We start from the raw sequence: 23,497 nt of genomic DNA, 5'->3' as shown, positions 1-23,497 counted from the left end.
AAAGTTCAGTAAAAATGTATATTATCCTGTTCATTCATGTTTACAGCTGAGTTGAAAATATGTTATTATTGTTCTCAGTGAAAAGCCTAAGTCATAATAAGGTACAATTAGTAGAAAAGCATTTTTTCAGCCAAACCAACTATTTGACTTAGATAAGACCTTGTAGTAGATGTTGCAGTGCGGGGAGAGAAAGTGGACAGACTGTGTAAATACAGGATGTACCCTCAGAGAACTCACATTTTAGGGAATTTCCTTTGTTTGATAAGGCCTAGGGGAGTCATTAAAAACTATAGTAGTTTTATTTTACTTATTTATTTTTTTAATAAATTTATTTATGGCTGCGTTGGGTCTTCATTGCTGCGTGGACTTTCTCTAGTTGCAGCGAGCGGGGGCTACTCTTCGTTGTGGTGTGCGGGCTTCTCATTGCGGTGGCTTCTCTTGTTGCAGAGCACGGGCTCTAGGCACGCGGGCTTCAGTAGTTGTGGCACACGGGCTTAGTAGTTGTGGCTCATGGGCTGTAGAGCGCAGGCTCAGTAGCTGTGGCCCACGGGCTTGGTTGCTCCATGGCCTGTGGGATCTTCCTGGATCAGGGCTCGAACCCGTGTCCCCTGCATTGGCAGGTGGATTCTTAACCACTGTGCCACCAGGGAAGCCCCTATAGTAGTTTTAGGACAACATTTCAAAGGCTATTTGGGGTCCTCCCTACTGTTTTTTTCTTTTTAATTGTGGTTTGAAATTGAACCTTAAAGGGAAACTAGATTACAGCTTACCTAAACAATTTAAGATGAATTTGGTTTTTTTTGTTCTTACTGTTGTCAGATAAATATGCCGACTTTATTGAAGCCAATCGTAAGGAAGATCCTCTAGATCGTCTGAAAACATTAAAAAGACTAGTAGGTATTATTTTATATTTTTGGAGGTACAACAAAAGTTCAGCATTTAAATCCATCATGAAATAATATGTTTCAGATTCATGATTTGCCCGAACATCATTATGAAACACTCAAGTTTCTTTCGGCTCATCTGAAGACAGTGGCAGAAAATTCAGAAAAAAATAAGGTGTGTAAACTGTTTATTGAAGAGATGTACTTTCAGTGGCTTTAGTTGAAAAGATGTACTTCACTGCTTCATGCGAAATAGTCAAAAATAGGTTATAATTAAACAAAAGCTCTAAAATACATCATACTGGTGATCACGTCCCTCTAAAGATTACTACTAAAAGCAAAAGATCCCCAAAATATGAACTGTTGTTTTTTCAAGACATTTTCTTTTATGTTTATCCAGCAAGAAAAATGAAAAAGTCAGAAATTTTACTTCTTTTATTTTTCAACTGTATATTAATATTTTGAATGGGCAATATTTGCACAAACAACGGTAAAAATGTATCAAATGGTATACAGTGAAAAACAACAGACATTTTCTTTTTTTGTTTTGTTTCATTTAGATTTAGCAGATACTTTTTTTTGGTTTTGTTTTCACACCACCATATTACCTTTATCAAACACACCAAAATTTATTGTTCCTTCGTATTATCTAGTAGTCTGTTCACGTGTAGCTTTTCCTGATTGGTTTAAAGAAATATCTTTTGGATGAATATTGTATGATTTTACTCACATGGAATAAAAAAAAAACCACACACAAAATAAATGAACAAACCAAACAAAAACAACACATAGATACAGAGAACAGAGGAGTGGTTACCAGAGGGGGAGGGGCAGGGGTGCAGGGGAGGGTGAAAGGGTAAGGGGGATCAACTCTGGTGATGGATGGAAACTAAATTTTTGGTGTGGATCCCAAGACCAGTTTGATTTTTTTTTTTTTTTTTTGAGTTCCACAATGGTTTTTTACCCTCTAGTATGTTTTTGGGATTGGTTATTTAATATTTTAATCAAATCCTAAGGTCAAAAAATTACACCAGACACTTATAAGATATAACAAAGAAAAACAAAAGATTCGCACCTTTGACAATCAGGTACTTAAACAGGAGTACAAACTATCATGGAAGGAAACATACAAACATATAGGCATGTAATACTGAGGTGTTCATTGGTACAAGGATAAGCAACAAGCTTTGGAAGTCTTGGTTGAAGTAAAAATTTTGTCAAAAGAATATTTTCAGACATTAGGTTTTACATATTCATGATCTTAATGTACTACTCAGGCAAATTTGGAAATTTTTATGTATCTCTTTCCATTTGTTTAGTTTTTGAGGGGAGAGGTTTTCCCTATTCTTTTGCAAGTTTTATTCCCTTTGATTTTAATATTTTTGTCAGTTGATCCAACTTTGTTAATACTTATTTTTGGCCGAGGTGCACGGCTTGTGGGGTCTCAGTTCCCTGACCAGGGATCGAACCTGTGCCCCCTGCAGTGGAAGCGTGGAGCCCTAACTACTGGACTGCCAGGGAATTCCCTGTAATACTAGTTTTGAACCAGATCAATTGTTTTCAATCAAAGACTTCCTGGAAAAAACGAATGCCAATTAAGTATTGTATGCTGTCATTAAAGCAAGAAAAAGAATTTACATATAGATCAGTTTATGGAAACTCTAACCCTGAAGCATTATTTTTTTTTACACACATCAGTCAGCCATTCTTTGAATTCTTTTTCATCAAAGGAGTCTTTCAGAAGTAAAATGCCAAACAGGCAATGGGAATTTAAGCCTACTTTCTTAAGAAAAGTTGTGATATTTTCTAATATCATCCTCTGTTGCAGATGGAACCAAGAAACCTAGCCATAGTGTTTGGTCCAACTCTCGTGAGGACCTCTGAGGATAACATGACGCACATGGTCACTCACATGCCAGACCAGTACAAGATCGTAGAGACACTTATCCAGCACGTAAGTCCAGGCTTCGGCTCATCGAGAAAATTCTTTTTCGTGAGCAGCTGATAGTCGGTAGGGCAGAATTTGGTTATAATTTTTTTTTTTTTTTTCCCTAAGAGAATTACCTTTTTTTCTGTGCTGTCCTCCAAAATATAGATCTCTGTAGGGGGTTATTTAATTTCTCTTTTTCACCTTTTTTATTTTAAATTTTAGCATGACTGGTTTTTCACAGAAGAAGGTGCTGAAGAACCTCTTGTAAGTATTGTCCGTCAGCGTTTGTACTCTGTTCTTCTCATTTGGGACACACAAGATCCTGATCCTACAACTGTGTCACCTTCCTGCTTTGTATGCTATTGTCTGCTTTGCACCCCGAAAGCAGGTCTATAGCGCCTCAGTTTCTGATCTAATGAAAATCCAAGTATGATACTTATTTGGTAATTAATTATATGCAAATAATGTAAAAAATTAAGCATATGTCCTCCACTCAGTAATGTGTCTTTTACTAAATGTTGTTTGAATTTTAAAGAAAGTATCTTTGAAGAGATGATGAAGAGATCTTTGTTTATTAACCATAGACAACAGTGCAGGAGGAAAACACAGTAGACTCCCAGCCAGTGCCAAACATAGATCATTTACTCACCAACATTGGAAGGACAGGCGTCTCCCCTGGAGATGTATCAGGTAACTCTTGCCTGGGCAGTATTGATCTCTAGGTTAAAAGCTAAATTCTTATAACATGAAAGAGCAAATCAATCATAAGTAACAATTCACTATGATTTTTTTTTTTCCTTTTCTTCTCCTTTTTTTCCCTTTCCACTAATAAAAAAAAATGTAGTCTTCCTTTTCTGATTGATCTGAATTATCTTCCAGTGACTGTAATGCCATTGGCAGTGCATGGAGTTGTAATGCTTGTCAGAAAGGAAATATGAGGGAAAATGAGCATGCAAACCACTGTTTTGTTCTTTTTTTTTTTTTTTTTAATTCACAGTTTCCATGTAATAGTCATCACAAGGTAAAACAGATACACGCTACTGAGTATGTGGTTGCTGTGATGGCAGAAAGTGTGGTCTAGACTGTATGAGTAGTTGTCACTCTTGAGCTGGGCGTTCTGTTGAAAAAGCAGCCAGTTAAATATGTAAAATGCTCATGGGCACCATTCCCATAAATGCAGTCTATTATCTTGTCACTACAGAGGTCACCGTAAAAGACAACCTCTCTGACATTTTCTTCTGTCTTCTGTTGCCACCCTAACGTTCGGTGAAGTATCAGTTCTAATAGGCTCTTTCGATGCAGATTTTCTCCTGCCAAACTGTTGCACTAACCTAGCATGTTTTACACCGTGTTCTCCCTTTGTCTCTAGTTCTCGTTGTAGTCCTAAAGGGTTCTCTTTCCAGCACTTACTGACACAGGCACATCTGTACTGATGTTGCACAGGCGAGATGGGAGGAGTCTATCGCGCGGTAATGTCGCTAGTGGATTCCGTGGTGTCCCTGACGGACAGCTGGAACTGTAGGAAGAAGGAGGACTGCTGTCCGCACTGTAGCTGCCTTGTCTGCAGAAGCCCCCGCTTCCTGTAAACGCAAACCGAGCTGATCTGTGGTGTACACTTTCTCTTACGGTTATTGGAAACAGATCACTACTACTTTCTTAAAAGTTTTTCTGCTGTTTCTTGTTATTTCTGAAGCAGACCGTGAGGAGAAATAGCATGGTATGGTCTACCAGTTCTTAAAGTCATAAAGCATTGAGCCATGTGTTGAAAGGGGCGTGGCATGGGGCTCAGCTCATTAGTTCTGAAAATCCATTTCCCTGAAGTTGAAAGAGAAAATTTCCAAATTGGTGTCGTCCTGAAGAGTGCTAGCCCCTTCCTACCCTCTTTATACTTGTATAATCTGAGTTTTTGCCAGACAGTAAAATGATGCTCTCCATTTTTCCATTTCCATAATAGCATTTGTGAATAAATAATTGGAAAACTGGTAGCAAATTAACTAGTCAAAAGGATCCCTGACTGCACAGATGCTAAACCGGGGTCCAAAGCACAGAGATCAGCATGATTTAACGTAACGTCAGAGTGACCCAGAAGCAGGGTTATCCTAATGCATCCTTACGCACACAGTATATGCTTCTAAAATTTAACATGGACAGTCTGACAAAAATCAACATAAAAACACTGAGTCTGAGCATCTCAATTTGTAGCGAGGGCAACCAACAATCCTAAACGTTCTACATTGTGTATCAGTTTCAGATACAGGATGTGGTACATAGTGCAATTCTTCAAAAGGTCTTCGAGCTGCTTTACTGCTAGATTTAATACTTAGCAAATTTAATAAACACTAGTGTTTCTGTTTTGTTTAGCACAGGGCTCCTTTGCCATACCTATCATTGAGCTGATTCTGCCTACAATTCACAGCATCCTTTCATGGCGGTGGCTTTCTGTGGTGCAGCTTGCATCTTTGTGAGCTCTGACTATCCACTGTGTTCTATTGTTTTTGAGTTTTGCTTTCACATTTTGTTCTGTGCCTGTCTTTTCCATAAGTTTTGCATTGTTTGTTGAAAGCAGTAAAGAATCTGACCAATACTGACCATGTTTTCTTTAACTTCTCACAGATTCAGCTACTAGTGACTCAACAAAATCTAAGGTAAGTTGTTTTGTACAGTTTGGAATATTTTAGAGGGGAATTGCTTTGTGGTTGATCGTTATGATTCGTATGCAGATGCACCCCTGTCTGTGTCTGATGACAGGCCAACAGAGTCTTATAAAGGGAAAAATTAATGCTTAAAATTGAATATGATAGAGGAATACTGGATTGTGAGGTGGGGTGTTGGATTTATCTCAGTGTAGTTTAGCATAATTCAAAGAAGTAGGCATTTACCCCGTCATTCTTTTTTTTTTAAATTAATTAATTTATTTATTTTTGGCTGTGTTGGGTCTTCGTTTCTGTGCGAGGGCTTTCTCCAGTTGCGGCGAGTGGGGGCCACTCTTTATTGCGGTGCGCGGGCCTCTTACTGTCGCAGCCTCTCCTGTTGCGGAGCACAGGCTGCAGACGCACAGGCTCAGTAGTTGTGGCTCACGGGCCTAGTTGCTCCGCGGCATGTGAGATCTTCCCAGACCAGGGCTCGAACCCATGTCCCCTGCATTGGCAGGCAGATTCTTAACCACTGCGCCACCAGAGAAGCCCCCCCCCCCCATTCTTAATGTGAAAATTTTCTAACATATGCAAAAGTAGAGAGAATAATATAATGAGCCCTTATTATCCACCCTCAACAATTAACACATGGCCAAGTTTGTCTCATCTGCACCCACCCACTTTCCTCCTCCTCGTGACTTTTTTTTTTTTTTTTTTTTTTTTTTTTGGCCTCGCAGCAGGTGGGATCTTAGTTCCCCTACCAGGGATGGAACCCGTGTCCCCTACAGTAGAAGCTCAGAGTCTTAACTACTGGACCACCAGGGAAGTCCCTCGGGACTATTTGGAAGCAAATCCCAAACATTTTATTTCATTCTGTAAACATTTCAGTAGTAATATAGACTTTATTATTATTATACATTTTTTATGAAAATATATATTCTTGCCTTCTTTTCAACAAGATCACTAATTTTGTTTTGGTTTTAATAAATTATTTATTTATTTATTTATGGCTGCATTGGGTCTTCGTTGCTGCTTGCGGGCTTTCTCTAGTTGCGGCGAGCGGGGACTACTCTCCGTTGCGGTGTGTGGGCTTCTCATTGTGGTGGCTTCTCTTGTTGCGGAGCACGGGCTCTAGGCACACGGGCCTCAGTAGTTGTAGCTCGCGGGCTCTAGAGCGCAGGCTCAGTAGTTGTGGCGCACGGGCTTAGTTGCACTGCGGCACGTGGGATCTTCCTGGACCAGGGCTCGAAGCCGTGTCCCCTGCGTTGGCAGGCGGATTCTTAACCACCGCACTACCAGGGAAGTCCCTAATTTTGTTTTTATAATCCATTTTTGTTTACATAATTTGTGTTCTGTTGACACCACCACCAAAGTGCACTTTTTGAGTAGTTTTTAAGACATTCAGTTAGAAAGTTTTTCATTAATTCAGTTTGTGCCAGCTTTGCTCTTCTGAGACTGTAGCAAGTAGAACTGTCAATAAATTTCTTCAAATGTTCTATTTGGAAATGAGACATACATATCATTATATATCATTTCTAAACATAATGGGATCACGTATGACTAAATTAGAATTGAATTTTTGCAGAAAATATCATAAAATATTTAATGATATATCATTCGCTATCACTTATATTGTGATTTTTACCATTGTTTTACCCCAACTTTTTATTTTGAAAAATTTTAAGCCTACAAAAATGTTATTGGAATAATAGCACCCAAACCTTTTGCCCTAGATTTATCAGTTGGTAAATCTTGATATATATGTAATTTTTTTTTTCTGAGTCATTTGAGAGTTAACTTATAGACATGGTAACACTTTACCCCTAAATGCTTCAGTGTGCATCTCCGAAGAACAAGGGGATTCTTCTATGTAATTACAGCATAATTATTGTATTCTGGTAGTTCACATGAGTACAATACATTATTATTTCTAATGTACAGTTTTTACACAAATTTCGCCAGTTGTCCCAATAATGTGTGTTGTTTTTTCTTTTCCTGTATATAGGATGCAATCAAGGATCGCCCCTTGCGTTATGTTGTCATGTCTCCGTAGACTTCTTTACTTTGGAACAGTTTCCCACCTCTTTTTGCCAGAATATAAGATTTTAGATTTAGATTTTTAGGTTTTATATTTCATACCTGTTTGAAATTCCCTCCTTTCCTCTCACTAGATGCATATTTCTTAACCTGTGGTTATAGCAGTCTCTTCATCTTAAGTAAATTATGGTGGTGTTTGTATTATACCTATAATATAATGGATGTCCAAATGATATAATTCTTTGTAACAATTTTTTTCAGTTGTAAAATAATATAGTCATTTGCTCCAACACATAGTGATCACAGAAACATCGAATTTTAAAGGGAACCGTTGGGAATCTTAAAGATAGTATAATCTAATTTCTTCTCACTTAAATCAGCAATGAAGTTGAGGTGTTTAAAAGTGAATCACTTCCGCAGTGTCATACACTGCAAGCTAGGGAAGGAACACCAGGTCTTCTAATTCAGAGCTCAGTCACAGCCATCATCCCCTACGGTCTTCAACAGAATGTGTTAAATGTGAATAACCCTTAGAAAGGTCCTGTGTAATTATAAAATCCTTTATAACTTATAAAAACAAAGTTCCATCAATCTGTGATTTCATTTTGGTGAATCCTTTCTAATACAAAAGCCTGAATTTTTACTGTAATTTTCAAGACTTCAGTATAGTAGTTCTAGCTTGTCTTAAGATTTTTATGACAATAGAGAAACTATTACTCAGTTTCTGTTACTCTGCATACTTCCTGCCTGCCTGCTTGACTTAAATGGTGTGTGTTACACCAGCTAGTGTTTATTGACCGCCCCCACCCGAATTTACTTAGCCTGTAGGCATTATGACACTTAAACACTCATCATCAAGAACCTATTAGGCGTAGCTGACAAAGCCAGTTGGCCGCAAAGCCAATTGGCCGCACTGCCACTTTCTCAATACAGGGCACTGCAGTGTTTCTTTGGTAAGGATTTAAGGTCTTTAATTGACCTTATGTTTTTTGAACTTCATGATTTGCTTGTTACTTGAGGTCAGTGAAGACAGTGCCAACTTGATTTACCTAAGGCCAGTCTCTGCAGATCCAGCCTGCCTGAACTAATGAGAACCCAGGAGCTCCCTTATCTTAATCAGCTTATCTGATACAGTATCTGTATCATGTGATAGCTGTAATTGGAAGATTGAAGCCAGTCATAAAATTTTAACCAGTGTCAGAATATTATATTCAACTCTGTCGGAATATTGACTCTTTATGAGACCCGTGTTCCAGAGGAAGGAACCTGAGGATCCTCTGAGGGTAGCAGAAGCAGGGACAGTCTGTAGATGGAGGGAAGTCAAGAAGAATAGGAGTGCGAGAGGGCCCCAAGCACAGAAGGTGTCCCTGAAAGACAGGTGTAAGTCAGCTGTGACATGGCAGATAAATACCACCAGGCAAGAAATGGGACAGATTAAATAAAAATAAGAAGTTGTCTTAGGTACAAGTTAAAAGGGGGTGTAAAAACTACACCCTGTTATTACTTGGCTTTAGTGGTTAAGAAATACTTGGGGGAGGGGGAGGGAAGGAGTGGGAGTTTGGGATGACCAGATGCAAACTATTCAATGTTATATACAGGATGGATAAACAACAAGGTCCTGCTGTACAGCACAGGGAACTATATTCAGTCTCCTGTGCTAAACCATAATGGAAAAGAATATGAAAAAAAAGAATGTCTGTATGTGTATAACTGAGTCACTTTGCTGTACAGCAGAGACGGGCACAACATTGTAAATCAACTATATTTCAGTTAAAAAAAAAATAATCACCAAAGCAATGGAAATCACACAAAAAAAGAAATATTGGTGCTGGGCGGGGGGAACCTTTTCAGAAAATGAACTCAATAACGTTCTTATGTTCAAAGTCTCGTGTCTCTGCCCCCCAGGGTTCTTGGGGATCCGGAAAAGATCAGTATAGCAGGGACCTGCTTGTGTCGTCCATCTTCGCGGCCGCCAGTCGCAAGAGGAAAAAACCAAAAGAAAAAGCACAGCCCAGCAGCTCGGAAGACGAACTGGACAATGTGTTTTTTAAGAAAGAAAACGCAGAGCAGGGTCACAACGGTATTAAAGAAGAGTCCAAAAAAGAGAGCGAGACACCGGGCAGGAAACAAAGGACCGTGGCTTGCAAAGAGAATCACGCGAAGAAAGACGGCAGCGCGGCCAGAGCTGATCAGCGAGCCCTGCGGGGGGAGAGCGCGGAGCCCCCGGCCCCCCAGGGCGCCAAGCAGAGCAGGTCGCCCACCCCGAGCTGTCGCCTGGCCATCCTGAAAGAGGGCCCCAGAGCCCTCGCGGCCCAGAAGGCCTCCCACCCGGACGAGACGGGGCCCGACTCCGGCGCCCTGGCGAGGTTTTCCACCAAGAAATCCACCAGCCCCGAAGCCAGAGTCGGCGAGTTTCTGGTCAGTGTCGGCACCATCACCGCCGACGACCCGGCGACGTCGCCCGCCCCCTCCGTGACCGGCCTCGACTCCAGCCGGCTGAGCCCCGAAGTGCAGTCGGTGGCCGAGAGCAGGGGCGACGACGCCGACGACGAGAGGAGCGAGCTGGTCAGTGAGGGGCGGCCGGTGGAGACGGACAGCGAGAGCGACTTCCCCGTCTTCCCCGCCGCGCTGGCCTCCGAGAGGCTCCTGCGAGGAAAGCTGCAAGAGGCCACAAAGACGAGCCGGCGGAACTCGGAAGGCAGCGAAGTCAGCGGCACGGAGGGGAGTTTAACGCCGAGTTTAGAGAGCCGGAGACTGCTCTTCAGTTCCCATAAGCTGATTGAGTGTGACACTCTGTCCAGGAAAAAATCCGCCAGATTCAAGTCAGACAGCGCGACTCTAGGAGATGCCAAGAATGAGAAGGAAGCCCCTTCCATCACGAAGGTGTTCGAGGTGATGAAAAAAGGAAAATCAACGGGGAGTTTGCTGACACCACCAGCCAGAAGCGAATCCGAGAAACAGGAACCCACCTGGAAAACGAAAATAGCTGATCGGTTAAAACTGAGGCCCAAAGCGCCGGCAGATGACATGTTTGGAGTAGGAACTCAAAAAACCAACGCCGATCCTGCCAAAAGGAAAAACATCAAACGCAGACACACGCTGGGAGGGCACAGGGATGCTACTGAAATCAGTGTTTTGAATTTCTGGAGAGCGCAGGAGCAGAGTGGGGACAGAGAATCCGAACTCTCAGCTGTGACTCGGTTGAAGCCCAAATGCTCAGCCCAGGACCTGTCCATCTCAGACTGGCTGGCCAGGGAGCGGCTACGCACCAGCACGGCCGACCTGAGCAGAGGGGACGCGGGGGACCCCCAGCCCCAGAGCCTTAGCACGTTAGACATACCCACCACGGACCCAGCCCTGTCTTCTCAGTCCCATGCAGACAGTTCTCCCAGCACCTTGGCGTCAACTAACAGGCCCCCTCTTTCCACACCACCACAGTCACCTGACCAAATCAATGGAGAAAGCTTCCAGAACACGAGCCAAAACGCCAGTTCTGCAGCGACGGCCCAACCTCATCAACTGTCCGAAACCCCAGGCAGCAAAGCACAGTTCCATCCCTGTCTTTAAACTGGGGGTACGCCCACTCCAGCGAATAAAAGCTACTGTTACACGTTCCATAACTCTGTAAATATTTTCTTGTACCAGAATTGTTATTATGCAGCCTTCATTTGGGCTGGTTTCATCATTTTGCACTGTGAAATAGCTTTACAGTGCATTACTACAGCCAGAAGAACATATATATATATTTAAAAATATATTGGATAGTTGTATACAAATGAGCAAGGTTATTTGTTGCGACTCACCGCATAGTGCATACACCCAAGATTACTGAAGAAAATAGCTGGCATAAGTATGCAGCAAACGTGTTCTTTTGGTTTCGTCACTAACAAAAGTGCCTCATCATAAAAATACATTTGGTTTTTAGGGTGCCATATTGTTAAAATTAGATAACTTACACTGAGTAAACAAATGCATTTTATTGGTAACAAATTTCATCACATTTACCAGTTTTAACACAGGTAGATACAGAACTTCCATTCTCTAGTCATTCCAGGTGGATCTCTGAGTTTTCTATTCAAACTTTTAATACAGTTTTTGAGTTTTGTGTGACTTGAATTTTTAATCTTTCTGTAAAATACGTAACTTAAATGAACATATTATATGTGTATCTTTTCTTCAGATACCAGATTTGATATAAATGTTGTAACATAGGTGTGTAGATAGTGACCTGGATGGAACTGGCTTCTTTACGGAGAAGAATATAATTCTGCATGAGGACTTAATGGATCCAAACCTGTGTCATGCCTGTGTGCATACCCAATTAAACACTGGAAATAAAAATTGTTTTGGTGAACTTTGCATGGCTTGAAACTTATTCTAATATATATATTTAAATGCCATCCATTTATAACTGCCTTAATTGGTTCTGACATTTATTTATTTATGTATTTATTTAATTTTTTGCTGCCGTGCGACACGCAGGATCTTAGTTCCCTGACCAGGGATTGAACCTGTGCCCGCTGCGGTGGAAGCGTGGAGTCCTAACCACTGGACGGCCAGGGAAGTCCCTGGTTCTGACTTTTAAAAATTTACCTACTCTGTACATTCCCCCTCTCTTTTTGGCCGTGTCTGGCAGGGCTCTCTTGTAAATGTTTCCATTGGCCTAACTTCACTCATGTACACGGATAATATTTAACTTTTCTAGCTGAAGTCATATATGCTGTTTACCTTTTTCTGGAGATTATGAGTGAAGGGAACATGCATTTGGAAGTCAAACCAACTCTATACTTCCTAGATACATAAACTTGGACAAATTATTTAATGTCTCTTAATTTATTCCCTTTGTATAAATGACGATAATAGTATCTACTATAAGGGTTATTAGATTTAAATGAGATACTCTTCCAAATATAGTGCCTGCCACACATTACTTGCAAAATGTATATCAGAGATACTCTTAGAAATAATGGGTACTTAGAGATTATTAAATTTAAAAAATCTGTCCAGTTTTAAATAAATTTCACTTATGTCTCATTTCTGAAAGTTCTGTTTAGTTGTTTCAAAACAGCCTAGTCAATTTTGAGATCCCTTTTGTTTGCATCACATTTTAAGCCTTCTTTTATGTCTATAAAATATTAAACCCATTGATGTTAGCATGAATTCTAGAACCAGACTGCCTGGCTTCAAATCTAGGCTCTGCCGTTTACAAACTGGATGAGTTTGATAGCTACGTGACTTCTCTGTGCCTTTCCTCACATGTGGAATGAAGAAAAGGCGCAGAGAAGTCTCATTGTTATATATGTTTGCTGTTATTGTTATATTTTAGATCTGATGCTTGCCATAGCTTCAGTTTTATCAGGTCTGTTTCTTTCATCTTTAACCTCTAATTCTTTAATCTGATATTTCTACTGACCCCTGCGTATGGTGATTCTGTTTTCTCATATATTTATAGTGTTTACTCATACAAGTCAGAATAAGAGATTTATAATTTTATCATTATCTTTGTGCCAAAAAAGCATACCTTGGTCACGGTGTACATAGTTCAATGTACCCAAATGATGATTTTCCCCTTTTCTATTTTTGAGAATACTGGAAGGTTGCTTTTTGAAGAGAAGGTGAGAGGAAGAATCAAGCATCTTCATGCCACCTCCTCTGTGGCTTTGAAAGTCAACGTAAAATTCCTAGGAGCTCATAGAGTCACACAAGAACCTCTGGAGAGTTTTCTTAGAGGAGCCCTTAAGATTCAGAGAATAACGTCTCTAGCTTCCTAGTGAATCAAACACAGAAGCAGAAATATGACTTTGTTCTTAAAATTATAGCTTAAGCATTCAAACGTCCTTCCTTGGGTTCCTCCTCCTGCTAGGAAGGGGCTGCGGACTCAAGGACCTCGGGCGCACCTCCCCCCATGTCTCTCCACGTGCGCTTTTCACGAGCGCGCCCTCCAGCTGCAGCTCCTGATCGCTTCGTCCAGCCTGCTCCTTACCTAATTATTTTCATCTCATGCGGTCTTAGTGGACGGATTGCTTGCCTGTGGCCATAATAAGAAAAGTGTTCACAGTGAACAAAAAGAGATGTCACGTAAGAATCCAGATTCTCTTAAAACTGGAAGATCTGGCAGCTCTGGTTCCTCTAGACCCACATCCCCACAGAAACTGGGTAGCTGCCACTCCTTACAGCTTTCTGGCTCCCCCAGGCCCCCCACCCCTGCCTCCACCAGCCTGGGGCCACTGCACAGAGCATTGCAGTCTCTGCTTTAAGCCCTAAATTACCAGCCTGACGCCTAGAGTGGATAAGCCATCCTTGATTAAAGAAAGTACAACTGTGGCCTCTCACCAACCCCAATCCCAGTGTCTAAAATCAGGAGTAAGAAAGAACAGAAAAGGACAGCCGAGGAGGGAATTCCTGGACGGATGTTTCCTCAACGCCTCCACCACCGCATGTGCGATGACAGCGGCTCACACGAGGTGCAGCGACTGCCAGGCCCACGGCGTTCTCAGTGTTTTCCAGGCAACAACACTGACTGCACAGAGGTACCGTGCAACAGATGTGGTGCAGAGTCCTGCTTCTCACCAGTGTAAAGGTCACACTTCTCAGCCTCTCTCCCAGCCAGGTGTGGCCATGTGCCCACCAGCTAAAAGGAGTGGTTTATGCAACTTCCAGCAAGTCTCCTTAAAGGGAGGGGCATGTGCTTCTCCCTGCTTTCCTCTTTTCACCAATGGATCCTGGAGCTTCAGCAGCCCTTTTGAACCATGAGGTAACCGGGAACAGGAGAGAGCCTCGAGGGGGAGCCTACACATCTGACCCCGTGGACTGCCTGCCACACCAGCTGTGGAGCCCACCTCTAGGTGGCCTGGGCATGACAGAGGGATAGACTTCTCTCTGGTTTAGGCCATTATTATTTGGGGTTTTCTGGCATGCGTAGCTGAACCTAGTCCTAGATGTTCCAGAAGTATAATATCCTATGATATCCCTCTCTTCCAGATGAGGAAACTGAGGCAGAGAGGTTCAGCCACTGGTCCAAGATTTTGCAGCTAAGAATGCCAAATGGTTTTCCACCCAGGTCAGATGTACCACGTGTGGTCCCATACCTAGCAGTGGCATTAGGATTCATTAAATTGACTCCAATGATTCTGGTTTTTGTTTTAGTAAGGCAGAATTTTAGAACTTAATGTAGAGATTTCTCTCTCTTTATAATATGCTAAGAACACAAAAGTAAAAACATCAGGTTAGTATTATGTATCTGAATAAAACCTACTAGTCACTTGAGGATTTTAGACTGATCTATCGGAGGTTTTTCTAAAATGAGAGAATTTACTTCGGGAGGTGTATCCGGAAGAAATAGAGGACATCAGAACGTGACTTTCGATGGTTTAAGCACTTTTAATTTCTCTTACATACATAACTTAAACTTGCTTTTAGTTACTAACTCTGGGCCATTTCCATAAGCAATCTCAGTTTTCCGTAGGAAAGCCAAATTCTGAGAAATAAAACTCCCTCAAGAAAAAAAGCTTTGATTTCTTTAAATATTTTTATTTTCTGGGAACAAAAATCATTTCTTAGATAAAATATATATTTTCAATTTTTCAAACCGAGCAATACCGCCAACCTCAATTCTCATTTGAAATCCAAACAATAGCTTGGTACATGCAATTTCTTTTCTCAAAAACAAAACAGAACATACCAGCTCTGTATGGACCGGAACTGAGCCCTGGGCGTGCGTTCCGCTGCCACATTCTAGGGCAGCTCCTCTTATTTTCTCGTGGGCAGCAAACCCTCTGGCTCTGCACACGTCACCTGGAATCTTCCTTGACTCAACCTCTCTTGTCTCTTTGGTGCTTCTCAACTTCTGGAAGCTGCCTACTGACATCAGTGCCGCTCTTCCTGACTTGAGAGCCACAATCGCCCCCATCACATCACCCCAGAGTGCCTGTCCCCTCAGTCACCTCCCTCCTTCTCCCCCTTATCCCTGGAATAGGCCATCTCCCCTCAGGTGCCATTTTCCAGCCCTGGTTCCCACTGGGAAAGATGTGAGGAGAGGTCTTGGGAGAGGTGAGCGGATGGGGTCACTTACTCAAAGCGACGCCCTGTCTTTTCTGATTCCGAGGCAGGAAGACAGTGTGGCAGAAAGCCACTTCCATGCCCTGGTGCTCTCGTGAGGGGAGGGCAGCCTGAGCTGCAGGGGGGCCTGGAGCTGACCTGTGTCACCTGTGGGCATGCCCGTCAGCCAGGCTGCAGGCCACACAGGTCTTCAGCTGAAGGGACTGTGCTCTTCTTCCCAGAACTGGCAACCAGAAGTGGGTGGCATCCTCTCTGGAAGCAGCTAGGGCAGGACAGTTGTGCCCTGACCGAGAAGCGGGTGGTTAGAGCCCAGGGTGGTAGGTGGACTTGTGTGGCTGCCCCCATCATACTGGTTCCTTGAGAAAGCTGGGGATGCGTCAAGGTATTTGCCGGGAGGTCTGTCCTTCCTTAGGCTTTGGTGTGACTGAACCTGACACAGTAACTGAGCTAATTCTTCAAAACTTTGGTCTCCAGTTAAAAAAAAAAAAAAAATTAAAAAAATTGTCAGTTCTTCTCAGTACCGCCATCTTCCCAGAAGCATCTGGTATTGCTATGGCAACAGAATGCAGGCCGCGTGCTTGGCCGCATAGGCAATGGCTACAGTTGATGGAACTCGGAGATTTCCCTCTTGTGAATGTCATCCGTGGGCGAGCAGTGCGCTTTAGTTTTGCAGAAGGCAGAGGTGGACGGAAGGGGCAAGAGAAGTGAGACTCTGGGCCGAGTGGAAACACACAGACCCACACCTCCAGTTAGGACCAGATGGAGTCACTTCTTCGTGATCTGTCCCCTTAGCTGCTGCGCGGGCACCATGCCCACTCACGGGCCCTTCCCACCTCTGAGCCTCTGCTTCCCTCTCATCTCTCTCCACACCTCTTCCAAAATGCTCAAGGTGCAAATCGCGTCCCTTTTCTGCTTAAAATCCGCTCATACTTCCCTTTCGCCCACAAGGAAAAGCACTGCCTTTGTGGCTTCGCGTGCAAGGCCTTTCTGATTTTGGTTGCAACCTACATTTACTACTTCGCCTCTGCTCCTTCTCTCAGGCACCAACCCAGCCGAACAGCGGGTGTCCGGGCCCGGCTTCCCCGGGTGGGTCCTGCCTCTCCAGCTCCGTAGAGCCGCCCCCGGGTCCTCAGCCCTTTCCTCCTCGCTGAGCTTCCAGCTGATCCTCTTCTCCAGCAAATTCCCGGCCGGTGGGCTTTCCACGCCCTGCAATTACGGCTCAGCGCGCCCAGCTGCGCCCACTCGGGCTCTGCAGCCTGGGACGCCCCCGGCTCCTCCCACCCAAGCCCTACTTGTGACGGCGGACGTAGCTTAAAACCAACACGGAAGGGCCAAGGTTAGAAAAGGCTAAACAGTGGTGGCAAAAAAGAGGGAGCGGGGCGTGCGAAGGCCAGAGGAAGGAGGCCTGGTGCCCCGGGGAACCGGAGGCCCGCTTCCTTCTTCCCCGCTGGGGGCCACAATGTCACGGTCAGCTGCCCGTGAAGGGGCTGCGCCGAAAAGGAGTGGTTTGGGGCTGGAAAGTGGGATACAGCCCACTCCCTCCCTGGCGTCTTCCGACGGCCGAGAACCGGATCCGTCCAAGCCAGACGCCATGCTCCCTGGGCCCTCGGCTGTGAAGAGACTGGAAGGCCGTCCCAGGTGAGTGTTGACAAGCCTTGTCACTCTTGTTTCTGGGGGCCTGTCCTGTGCGTTGTAGGGTGGTCGGCAGCACCCTGGCGCCCACCCACCAGACGCCAGTGGCACCCCCAGGACCCACAATGGTGAGACCCCAAAATTGTCTCCAGACATTCCCAGCTGTCTCCTGCGGGCAAATCCCCTCTGGTTGGGAACCCGGGAGACAGACTTATTGGTCGCCGGGAGATGGGGGATCCTCTCTGCCGGCGGGGGGGAGGGACTGGGGGAGGGGGAGTTAACGGAGCGAGCGGGGACTCAGCGCATGCGCAGTGAGAACACCGCGCGCCCCCTCTCCCCCGCCCCCGACTCCGCCTGATCAGGCCTCCAGGTGCGCTGACACCCGAGAGCCTGGACGCGTGAGGTGCTGGCAGCGGCACTTCAAAAAGACGCCAGGGCAGAATTTCTCCTCCTTTTTTGGTAGCACGTTGCCTTTTGTTGCAGATGAAAATTCCACACACCTCCCCCGCCATCCTGATAGGGCTCTGGGGCACAATAAAGGTTTCCCACCAGCTAAGAGTTACTGAAAGACAGAGGTAATATCTTTACATTCCTTGCCTTCAAGCACAAGAGTCTGCAGAGCAGGTTGGAGATGTTGGTAGGAGCTGCATAGCAGAGCCCCGTGGCCCCCGGTAAAGGGTTTGCGTTTTATTTAATGCACCTGGAATGATCTGTTGACTCTTAACAGGTGGAAATGCAACAGGGAGACGTGTAAATTCGTCCTTGAGTGCAAAGTATCAATTGCACAGTCTAGAACGGGGCTGGGTGGCTTGGCATTTGCGCACGTTTGTCTTTTGCTGACACCCGAGAATGAACTGTGAGGTCCTGCTGCTCAGAATCTAATGCAGTCATGGGGAGCTCGAATAGAAACCGGATTTTCAGGCTAAGGGCGGGAACCCTCTCACTAGGCTCTGCCTGGAGCCGTTTGTTCAGATTTCAATTAAAATACACCGTCACCTGCTCGCTGACTGCCTTTTCTGGGTTGAACCATTGTTCTGGTGAGCACACCTGAGTCAGGCCCTCGGTTTCCCTGGCTTCCTTCCTTACCCACGTGTCTGCAGCTTCTGGCTCCTTCATCCCTGCTGTGGGCAGCACAACTTCTTCCAGAAGTCCCACAACTAAAAATGAAAGGGCAGCAAGTTCATGGTGAGCAGAGGTGGGAGACAGGGCTGCCTTGCACAGATTCACACTCCCGCTGGTGGGATTTGAGTTCCCAGGGGATTCCACCTCGGTTCTTAGTTCTGGTAACCAACAAATACCACAGACGGGGTGGCTTAAACAGCAGACATTTATTTCCTCACAGTTCTAGAGGCTGGAAGTTGGAGATCAGGGTGGCTGGGTTCTGGTGAAGGCTCTCCTCCGGGCTTGCAGATGGCCATCTTCTCAGGTGTCTTTTTTTTTTTTTTTTTTTTTTTAATTGGGATATAGTTGTTTTACAATGTTGTGTTGGTTTCTACTGAACAGCGAAGTGAAGTAGATAGAGTTCCCTGTGCTATACAGCAGGTTCTCAGTTATCTATTTTATACATATTAGTGTGTATATGTCAATCCCAATCTCCCCATTCATCCCACCCCACCCCCTTTCCCCCCTTGGTGTCCATACGTTTGTTCTCTACGCCTGTGTCTCTATTTCTGCCTTGCAAACAGGTTCATCTGTACCATTTTTCTAGATTCCACCTATATGCGTTAATATACGATATTTGTTTTTCTCTTTCTGACTTACTTCACTCTGTATGATAGTCTCTAGGTCCATCCATTGGGTCTCTACAAATGACCCAATTTCATTGCTTTTTATGGCTGAGTAATATTCCATTGTATATATGTACCACATCTTCTTTATCCATTCGTCTGTTGATGGACATTTAGGTTGCTTCCATGACCTGGCTATTGTAAATAGTGCTGCAATGAACATTGGGGTGCATGTGTCTTCTGGTTTTCTCAGGGTATATGCCCAGTAGTGGGAATGCTGGGTCATATGGTAATCCTATTTTTAGTTTTTTAAGGAACCTCCCTACTGTTCTCCATAGTGGCTGTACTAATTTACATTCCCACCAACAGTGTAGGAGGGTTCCCTTTTCTCCACACCCTCTCCAGCATTTATTGTTTGTAGATCTTTTGATGCTGGCCATTCTGACTGGTGTGAGGTGATACCTCACTGTAGTTTTTTTAAATAAATTTATTTATTTATTTATTTATTTTTGGCTGTGTTGGGTCTTCATTTCTGTGCGAGGGCTTTCTCTAGTTGCGGCGAGTGGGGGCCACTCTTCATCGCGGTGCGCGGGCCTCCCACTGTCGCGGCCTCTCTTGTTGCAGAGCACAGGCTCCAGACGCGCAGGCTCAGTAATTGTGGCTCACGGGCCCAGTTGCTCCGTGGCATGTGGGATCCTCCCAGACCAGGGCTCGAACCCATGTCCCCTGCATTGGCAGGCAGATTCTCAACCACTGCGCCACCAGGGAAGCCCCTGTATTTAATTTTTTTTAATAAATTTATTTATTTTTTGGCTGTGTTGGGTCTTTGTTGCTGCACGCGGGCTTTCTCTAGTTGTGGCGAGCAGGGGCTACTCTTTGTTGCGGTGTGTGGGCTTCTCATTTTGGTGGCTTCTCTGTTGCAGAGCACAGGCTGTAGGTGTGCGGGCTTCAGTAGTTGTGGCATGCGGGCTGCAGTAGTTGTGGCTCATGGGCTCTAGAGTGCGGGCTCAGTAGTTGTGGCGCACGGGCTTAGTTGCTCTGTGGCATGTGGGATCTTCCCGGATCAGGGCTCGAACCTGTGTCCCCTGCACTGGCAGGTGGATTCTTAACCACTGTGCCACCAGGGAAGTCCCTGTATTTAATTTTTGATAGTTTGATTAATATGTGTCTTGGCATGTTTCTCCTTGGGTTTATCCTGTAGGGGATTCTCTATGCTTCCTGGACTTGATTGACTATTTCCTTTTCCATGTTAGGGAAGTTTTCAACTATAATCTCTTCAAATATTTTCTCAGACTCAGGTGTGTTTTCTTAGAAGGGCATTAATCCTAACAGGAGGTCTTCATCCTCATGACCTCATTTATCCTTCATTACCTTCCAAAGGCACCCTCCCCCCACTGCATACCATCATGTTAGGCGTTCGGGCTTCAACATGTGGACTTAGGAGGGACACCAGTATTCAGTCCATAACAGTTCTGGCCTCTGATACTTGGAATTCCACCACTGGATGCTCGACCCTTTGATTAAACATTGCCGTCTTCCTATAGCCCTAAGGTGATAAGAGGGAAACAGTTTTCTAGTGCTTTAGTTTATCTCTTTCCCCCAAATAGGAATGATGAGAGGTACTGAGTAGTTCTGAAAGGGAGGCCCTGAAATGAGTACAAATGCCACCTGCCTCACACATTCATCCAGGGCCATGGCTGCGTACCACTGGTGGGTTGTACGTTTGTACACCCGTGGCCAAAACTGAGATGAAGGAAGTTGGATTTAGTGAGGAGCAGGGCTTGCAAGTCTCTTGGAGGAAGTTCCAGAAATGACCACCAGGTGGCAGCAACGCTGCTGAACTCGGAGGGAGTCTTTAAGCTCTGGATGACACGGATGGGGGAAACTATATGAGCCTCCCAGCCCCCTTCCACCAGGTTCCACAGAAGAGCATCGTCCTTCATGGTTTTTAGCAGGTCCTGCTGATCTTGGGTGGCCTTGGCCTGCAGTGGTTTGAAGCAGGATTTTGGTTCCCGGCCAGAGATTGAGGTCAGGCCATAATGGTGAGAGCGCTGAATCCTAGCCACTAGACCAATGACCAGTGACAAGGCCCTGGCCCTTCAGCTTTGCAGAAATGAATTCCCACAAAGACAGAAAGTAGTGAAACAAGTAAAGTGTTTATTAGGAGGATAGACACACGGGCGGACTCAGAGAGAGTCGTGTCCTCGTGGTAGTTTAAATCACTTATATGGGGCATTTCTTTCAGGTTTCCTTGGCCAGTCATCTTGCTTTGCCTGAATCTGAGTCTGTACTTGGTATATCTCAGGGCCCTCCCGTGTGTGCGTGCATTTCTTAGCCAAGATGGACTCCAGCAAAGGGGCCTATGGGTAGGTTGATATCACTCTCCTTTTGACCTCCGAGGAGCTTTTCTGCGCATGTATAGTCGGGAAGGTCTCCTTGACCTCAAGAATGAGAAATATGTGGTCTCTGTCTTTTATCTGTTTAGCTTGGGGCCCATCTATCTCCTGCCTCACTGCTATGGGCTTCTCTGTGTGTATGGATGGACCTTAATCCCTGTACTTCTTAAAGTTTTACTGACTACTTCATACCACTTGGGGGATTCTCAGCTCTCCCAAGGATTATGCAGGAGAGGGTGTTCATAGCAGGGGTCCTGATCCAGGCTTCCTGGAGAGAATATTCCAGGCAGAGAGAACAGCCTGTGGCTCAGGCTTGTCTGATGGACAGAACCTACAGCAGGGCAGCTGGAGCAGAGGGAGTGATGTGGCAGATACTCTGAGCCGAGATGAAGGGCAGGTAACAGCCAGATCCCCTAGGGCAGGAATGTCCTGGGAGTGTCTCTTGAGGAATTTTGGACAGACGGGGCAGAAGGAGGGCATAGCCCCTTTCTCTGGGGTCACTCAATGAAAGGACATTCTTTCTCTGGGACCTGGAAGGTGTGTCAGACCTGGCCAGACCCCTTTCGCTGTGTGATTCTATTCATTTGCGGAAATGAAGACTGTCTGATTGCAACCACCATACAATGACCTATTTATTTCTGAAAGTCTCATTCCCTGACTCCGTCTTCAGGGGGGTGAACTCTTTCTTGTGTGCAAAATATTCTTTCTTGGCTTGGTTTACCCGAGCTGATGGCAGGGGTAAAAAAAAAAAAAAAAGCCCTTCTTGAGATACAGGAGGTGTTCAGGGCCCTCTGTTTCAGAAAGAGCCGGCCCATACGGCTCTTTTCTGGCTTAGAGGAGACCAGGGGTGGGGAGGCGAGAGGCACCGGGGCCCCAGACACTGGCAGTGGTATGTGTGGTCCAGTGATCGCAAAATCAGAAAGGGGGAAAGACACTCAAGCAAGGAGACTGAACAGCTCAAAGACAGACTTCATCTTCCTTACAGATCTAAGGAAGCTTAGCCCTCTAATCTGCCTATAATCTTAGATCTAATCTGCCTTAAGAGGCAGCACTGAAAACCACTTTAATAGCTGGCTCAAACAGAATATGATTAAGTAACTGCTATGGAGAAGCACTTAACTAATGCAGGACTGTGTTGGCCAACATTTTTTAAAAAATTTTTTATTTTATATTGGAGTATAGTTGATTTACAATGTTGTGTTAGTTTCAAGTGTACAGCAAAGTGATTCAGTTATACATACACATATAGCCATTCTTTTTCAGATTCTTTTCCCACAGGTTATTACAGAATATTGAGTAGAGTTCCCTGTGCTAGACAGTAGGTCCTTGTTGACTATCTATTTCGTATATAGTAGTAGTATGTATATGTTATACATAGTATATGTATATGTTATATATAGTATGTATGTGTTATATTGTATGTATGTGTATGTATATGTCATATATAGTAGTAGTGTGTATATGTTAATCCCAAACTCCTAATTTATCCCTCCCCCTCACCTTTCCCCTTTGGTAACCATAAGTTTGTTTTTGAAGTCTGTGAGTCCATTTCTGTTTTGTAAATAAGTTCATTTGCATCATATTTTTAGATTCCACATACAAGTGGTATCATATGGTATTTGTCTTTCTCTGTCTGACTTAGTATGATAATCTCTAGGTCCATCCATGTTGCTGCAAATGGCATTATTTTTATTCTTTTTTATGGCTGAGTAGTATTCCATTGTATACATATATCCCACATCTTCTTTATCCGTTCATTTATCAGTGGACATTTAGGTTGTTTCCATGTCTTGGCTATTGTAAACAGTGCTGCAATGAACATTAGGGTGCATGTATCTTTTCAAATTATGGTTTTCTCCCGATATATGCCCAGGAGTGGGATTGCTGGGTCATATGGTAGCTCTGTTTTTAGTCTGTGTTCCTACTGCCCTATATGGGTTGGTAAAGGTGCAAATTGGTTCCTGCTGCCCTTCATCATAGAAAAGGGACTTCATCTCTTTGTCTAATAGGGAATATTAGTAGGTAAAGCCTTTAAATAAAGCCACAGATGGGGACTGAAGGATGTGCACTGGGCGTGGCAATATGGAGGCTTGGGTACCACTGGGGGGATCCATTCCAGGGCGCAGTGTTGTGGGAGCGAGGGCAGGGCGCTGGAGACTCAGACAGGGCTCCGCAGAAGGTCTTCTCTGAAGGAAAGCGA

At 44.4% G+C, this 23,497-nt stretch overlaps 1 protein-coding gene across 5 annotated transcripts in view; it reads left to right on the top strand.

The window, feature by feature from the left end:
* ARHGAP21 (Rho GTPase activating protein 21) overlaps positions 1-11,838 on the top strand; it is a 129,993-nt gene extending 118,155 nt beyond the window's left edge. For all 5 annotated transcript variants that reach the window (XM_068561422.1, XM_068561452.1, XM_068561444.1 and 2 more), the window contains 7 exons: positions 820-893; positions 970-1,059; positions 2,713-2,838; positions 3,037-3,078; positions 3,399-3,504; positions 5,428-5,459; positions 9,390-11,838. In XM_068561422.1, coding sequence (XP_068417523.1) covers positions 820-893; positions 970-1,059; positions 2,713-2,838; positions 3,037-3,078; positions 3,399-3,504; positions 5,428-5,459; positions 9,390-11,051 — 2,132 coding nt within the window. In that variant the 3' untranslated portion in view covers positions 11,052-11,838. The remainder of the gene's footprint in view (positions 1-819; positions 894-969; positions 1,060-2,712; positions 2,839-3,036; positions 3,079-3,398; positions 3,505-5,427; positions 5,460-9,389) is intronic.
* The last annotated feature ends 11,659 nt before the right edge of the window (positions 11,839-23,497 follow it).

Source organism: Eschrichtius robustus, chromosome 1 (assembly GCF_028021215.1).
Source record: "Eschrichtius robustus isolate mEscRob2 chromosome 1, mEscRob2.pri, whole genome shotgun sequence".
In the NCBI taxonomy this organism is placed as follows: Eukaryota; Metazoa; Chordata; class Mammalia; order Artiodactyla; family Eschrichtiidae; genus Eschrichtius; species Eschrichtius robustus.
Note: the sequence above shows the minus strand (reverse complement) of the source record. Positions and strands in the feature narration are given on the sequence as shown.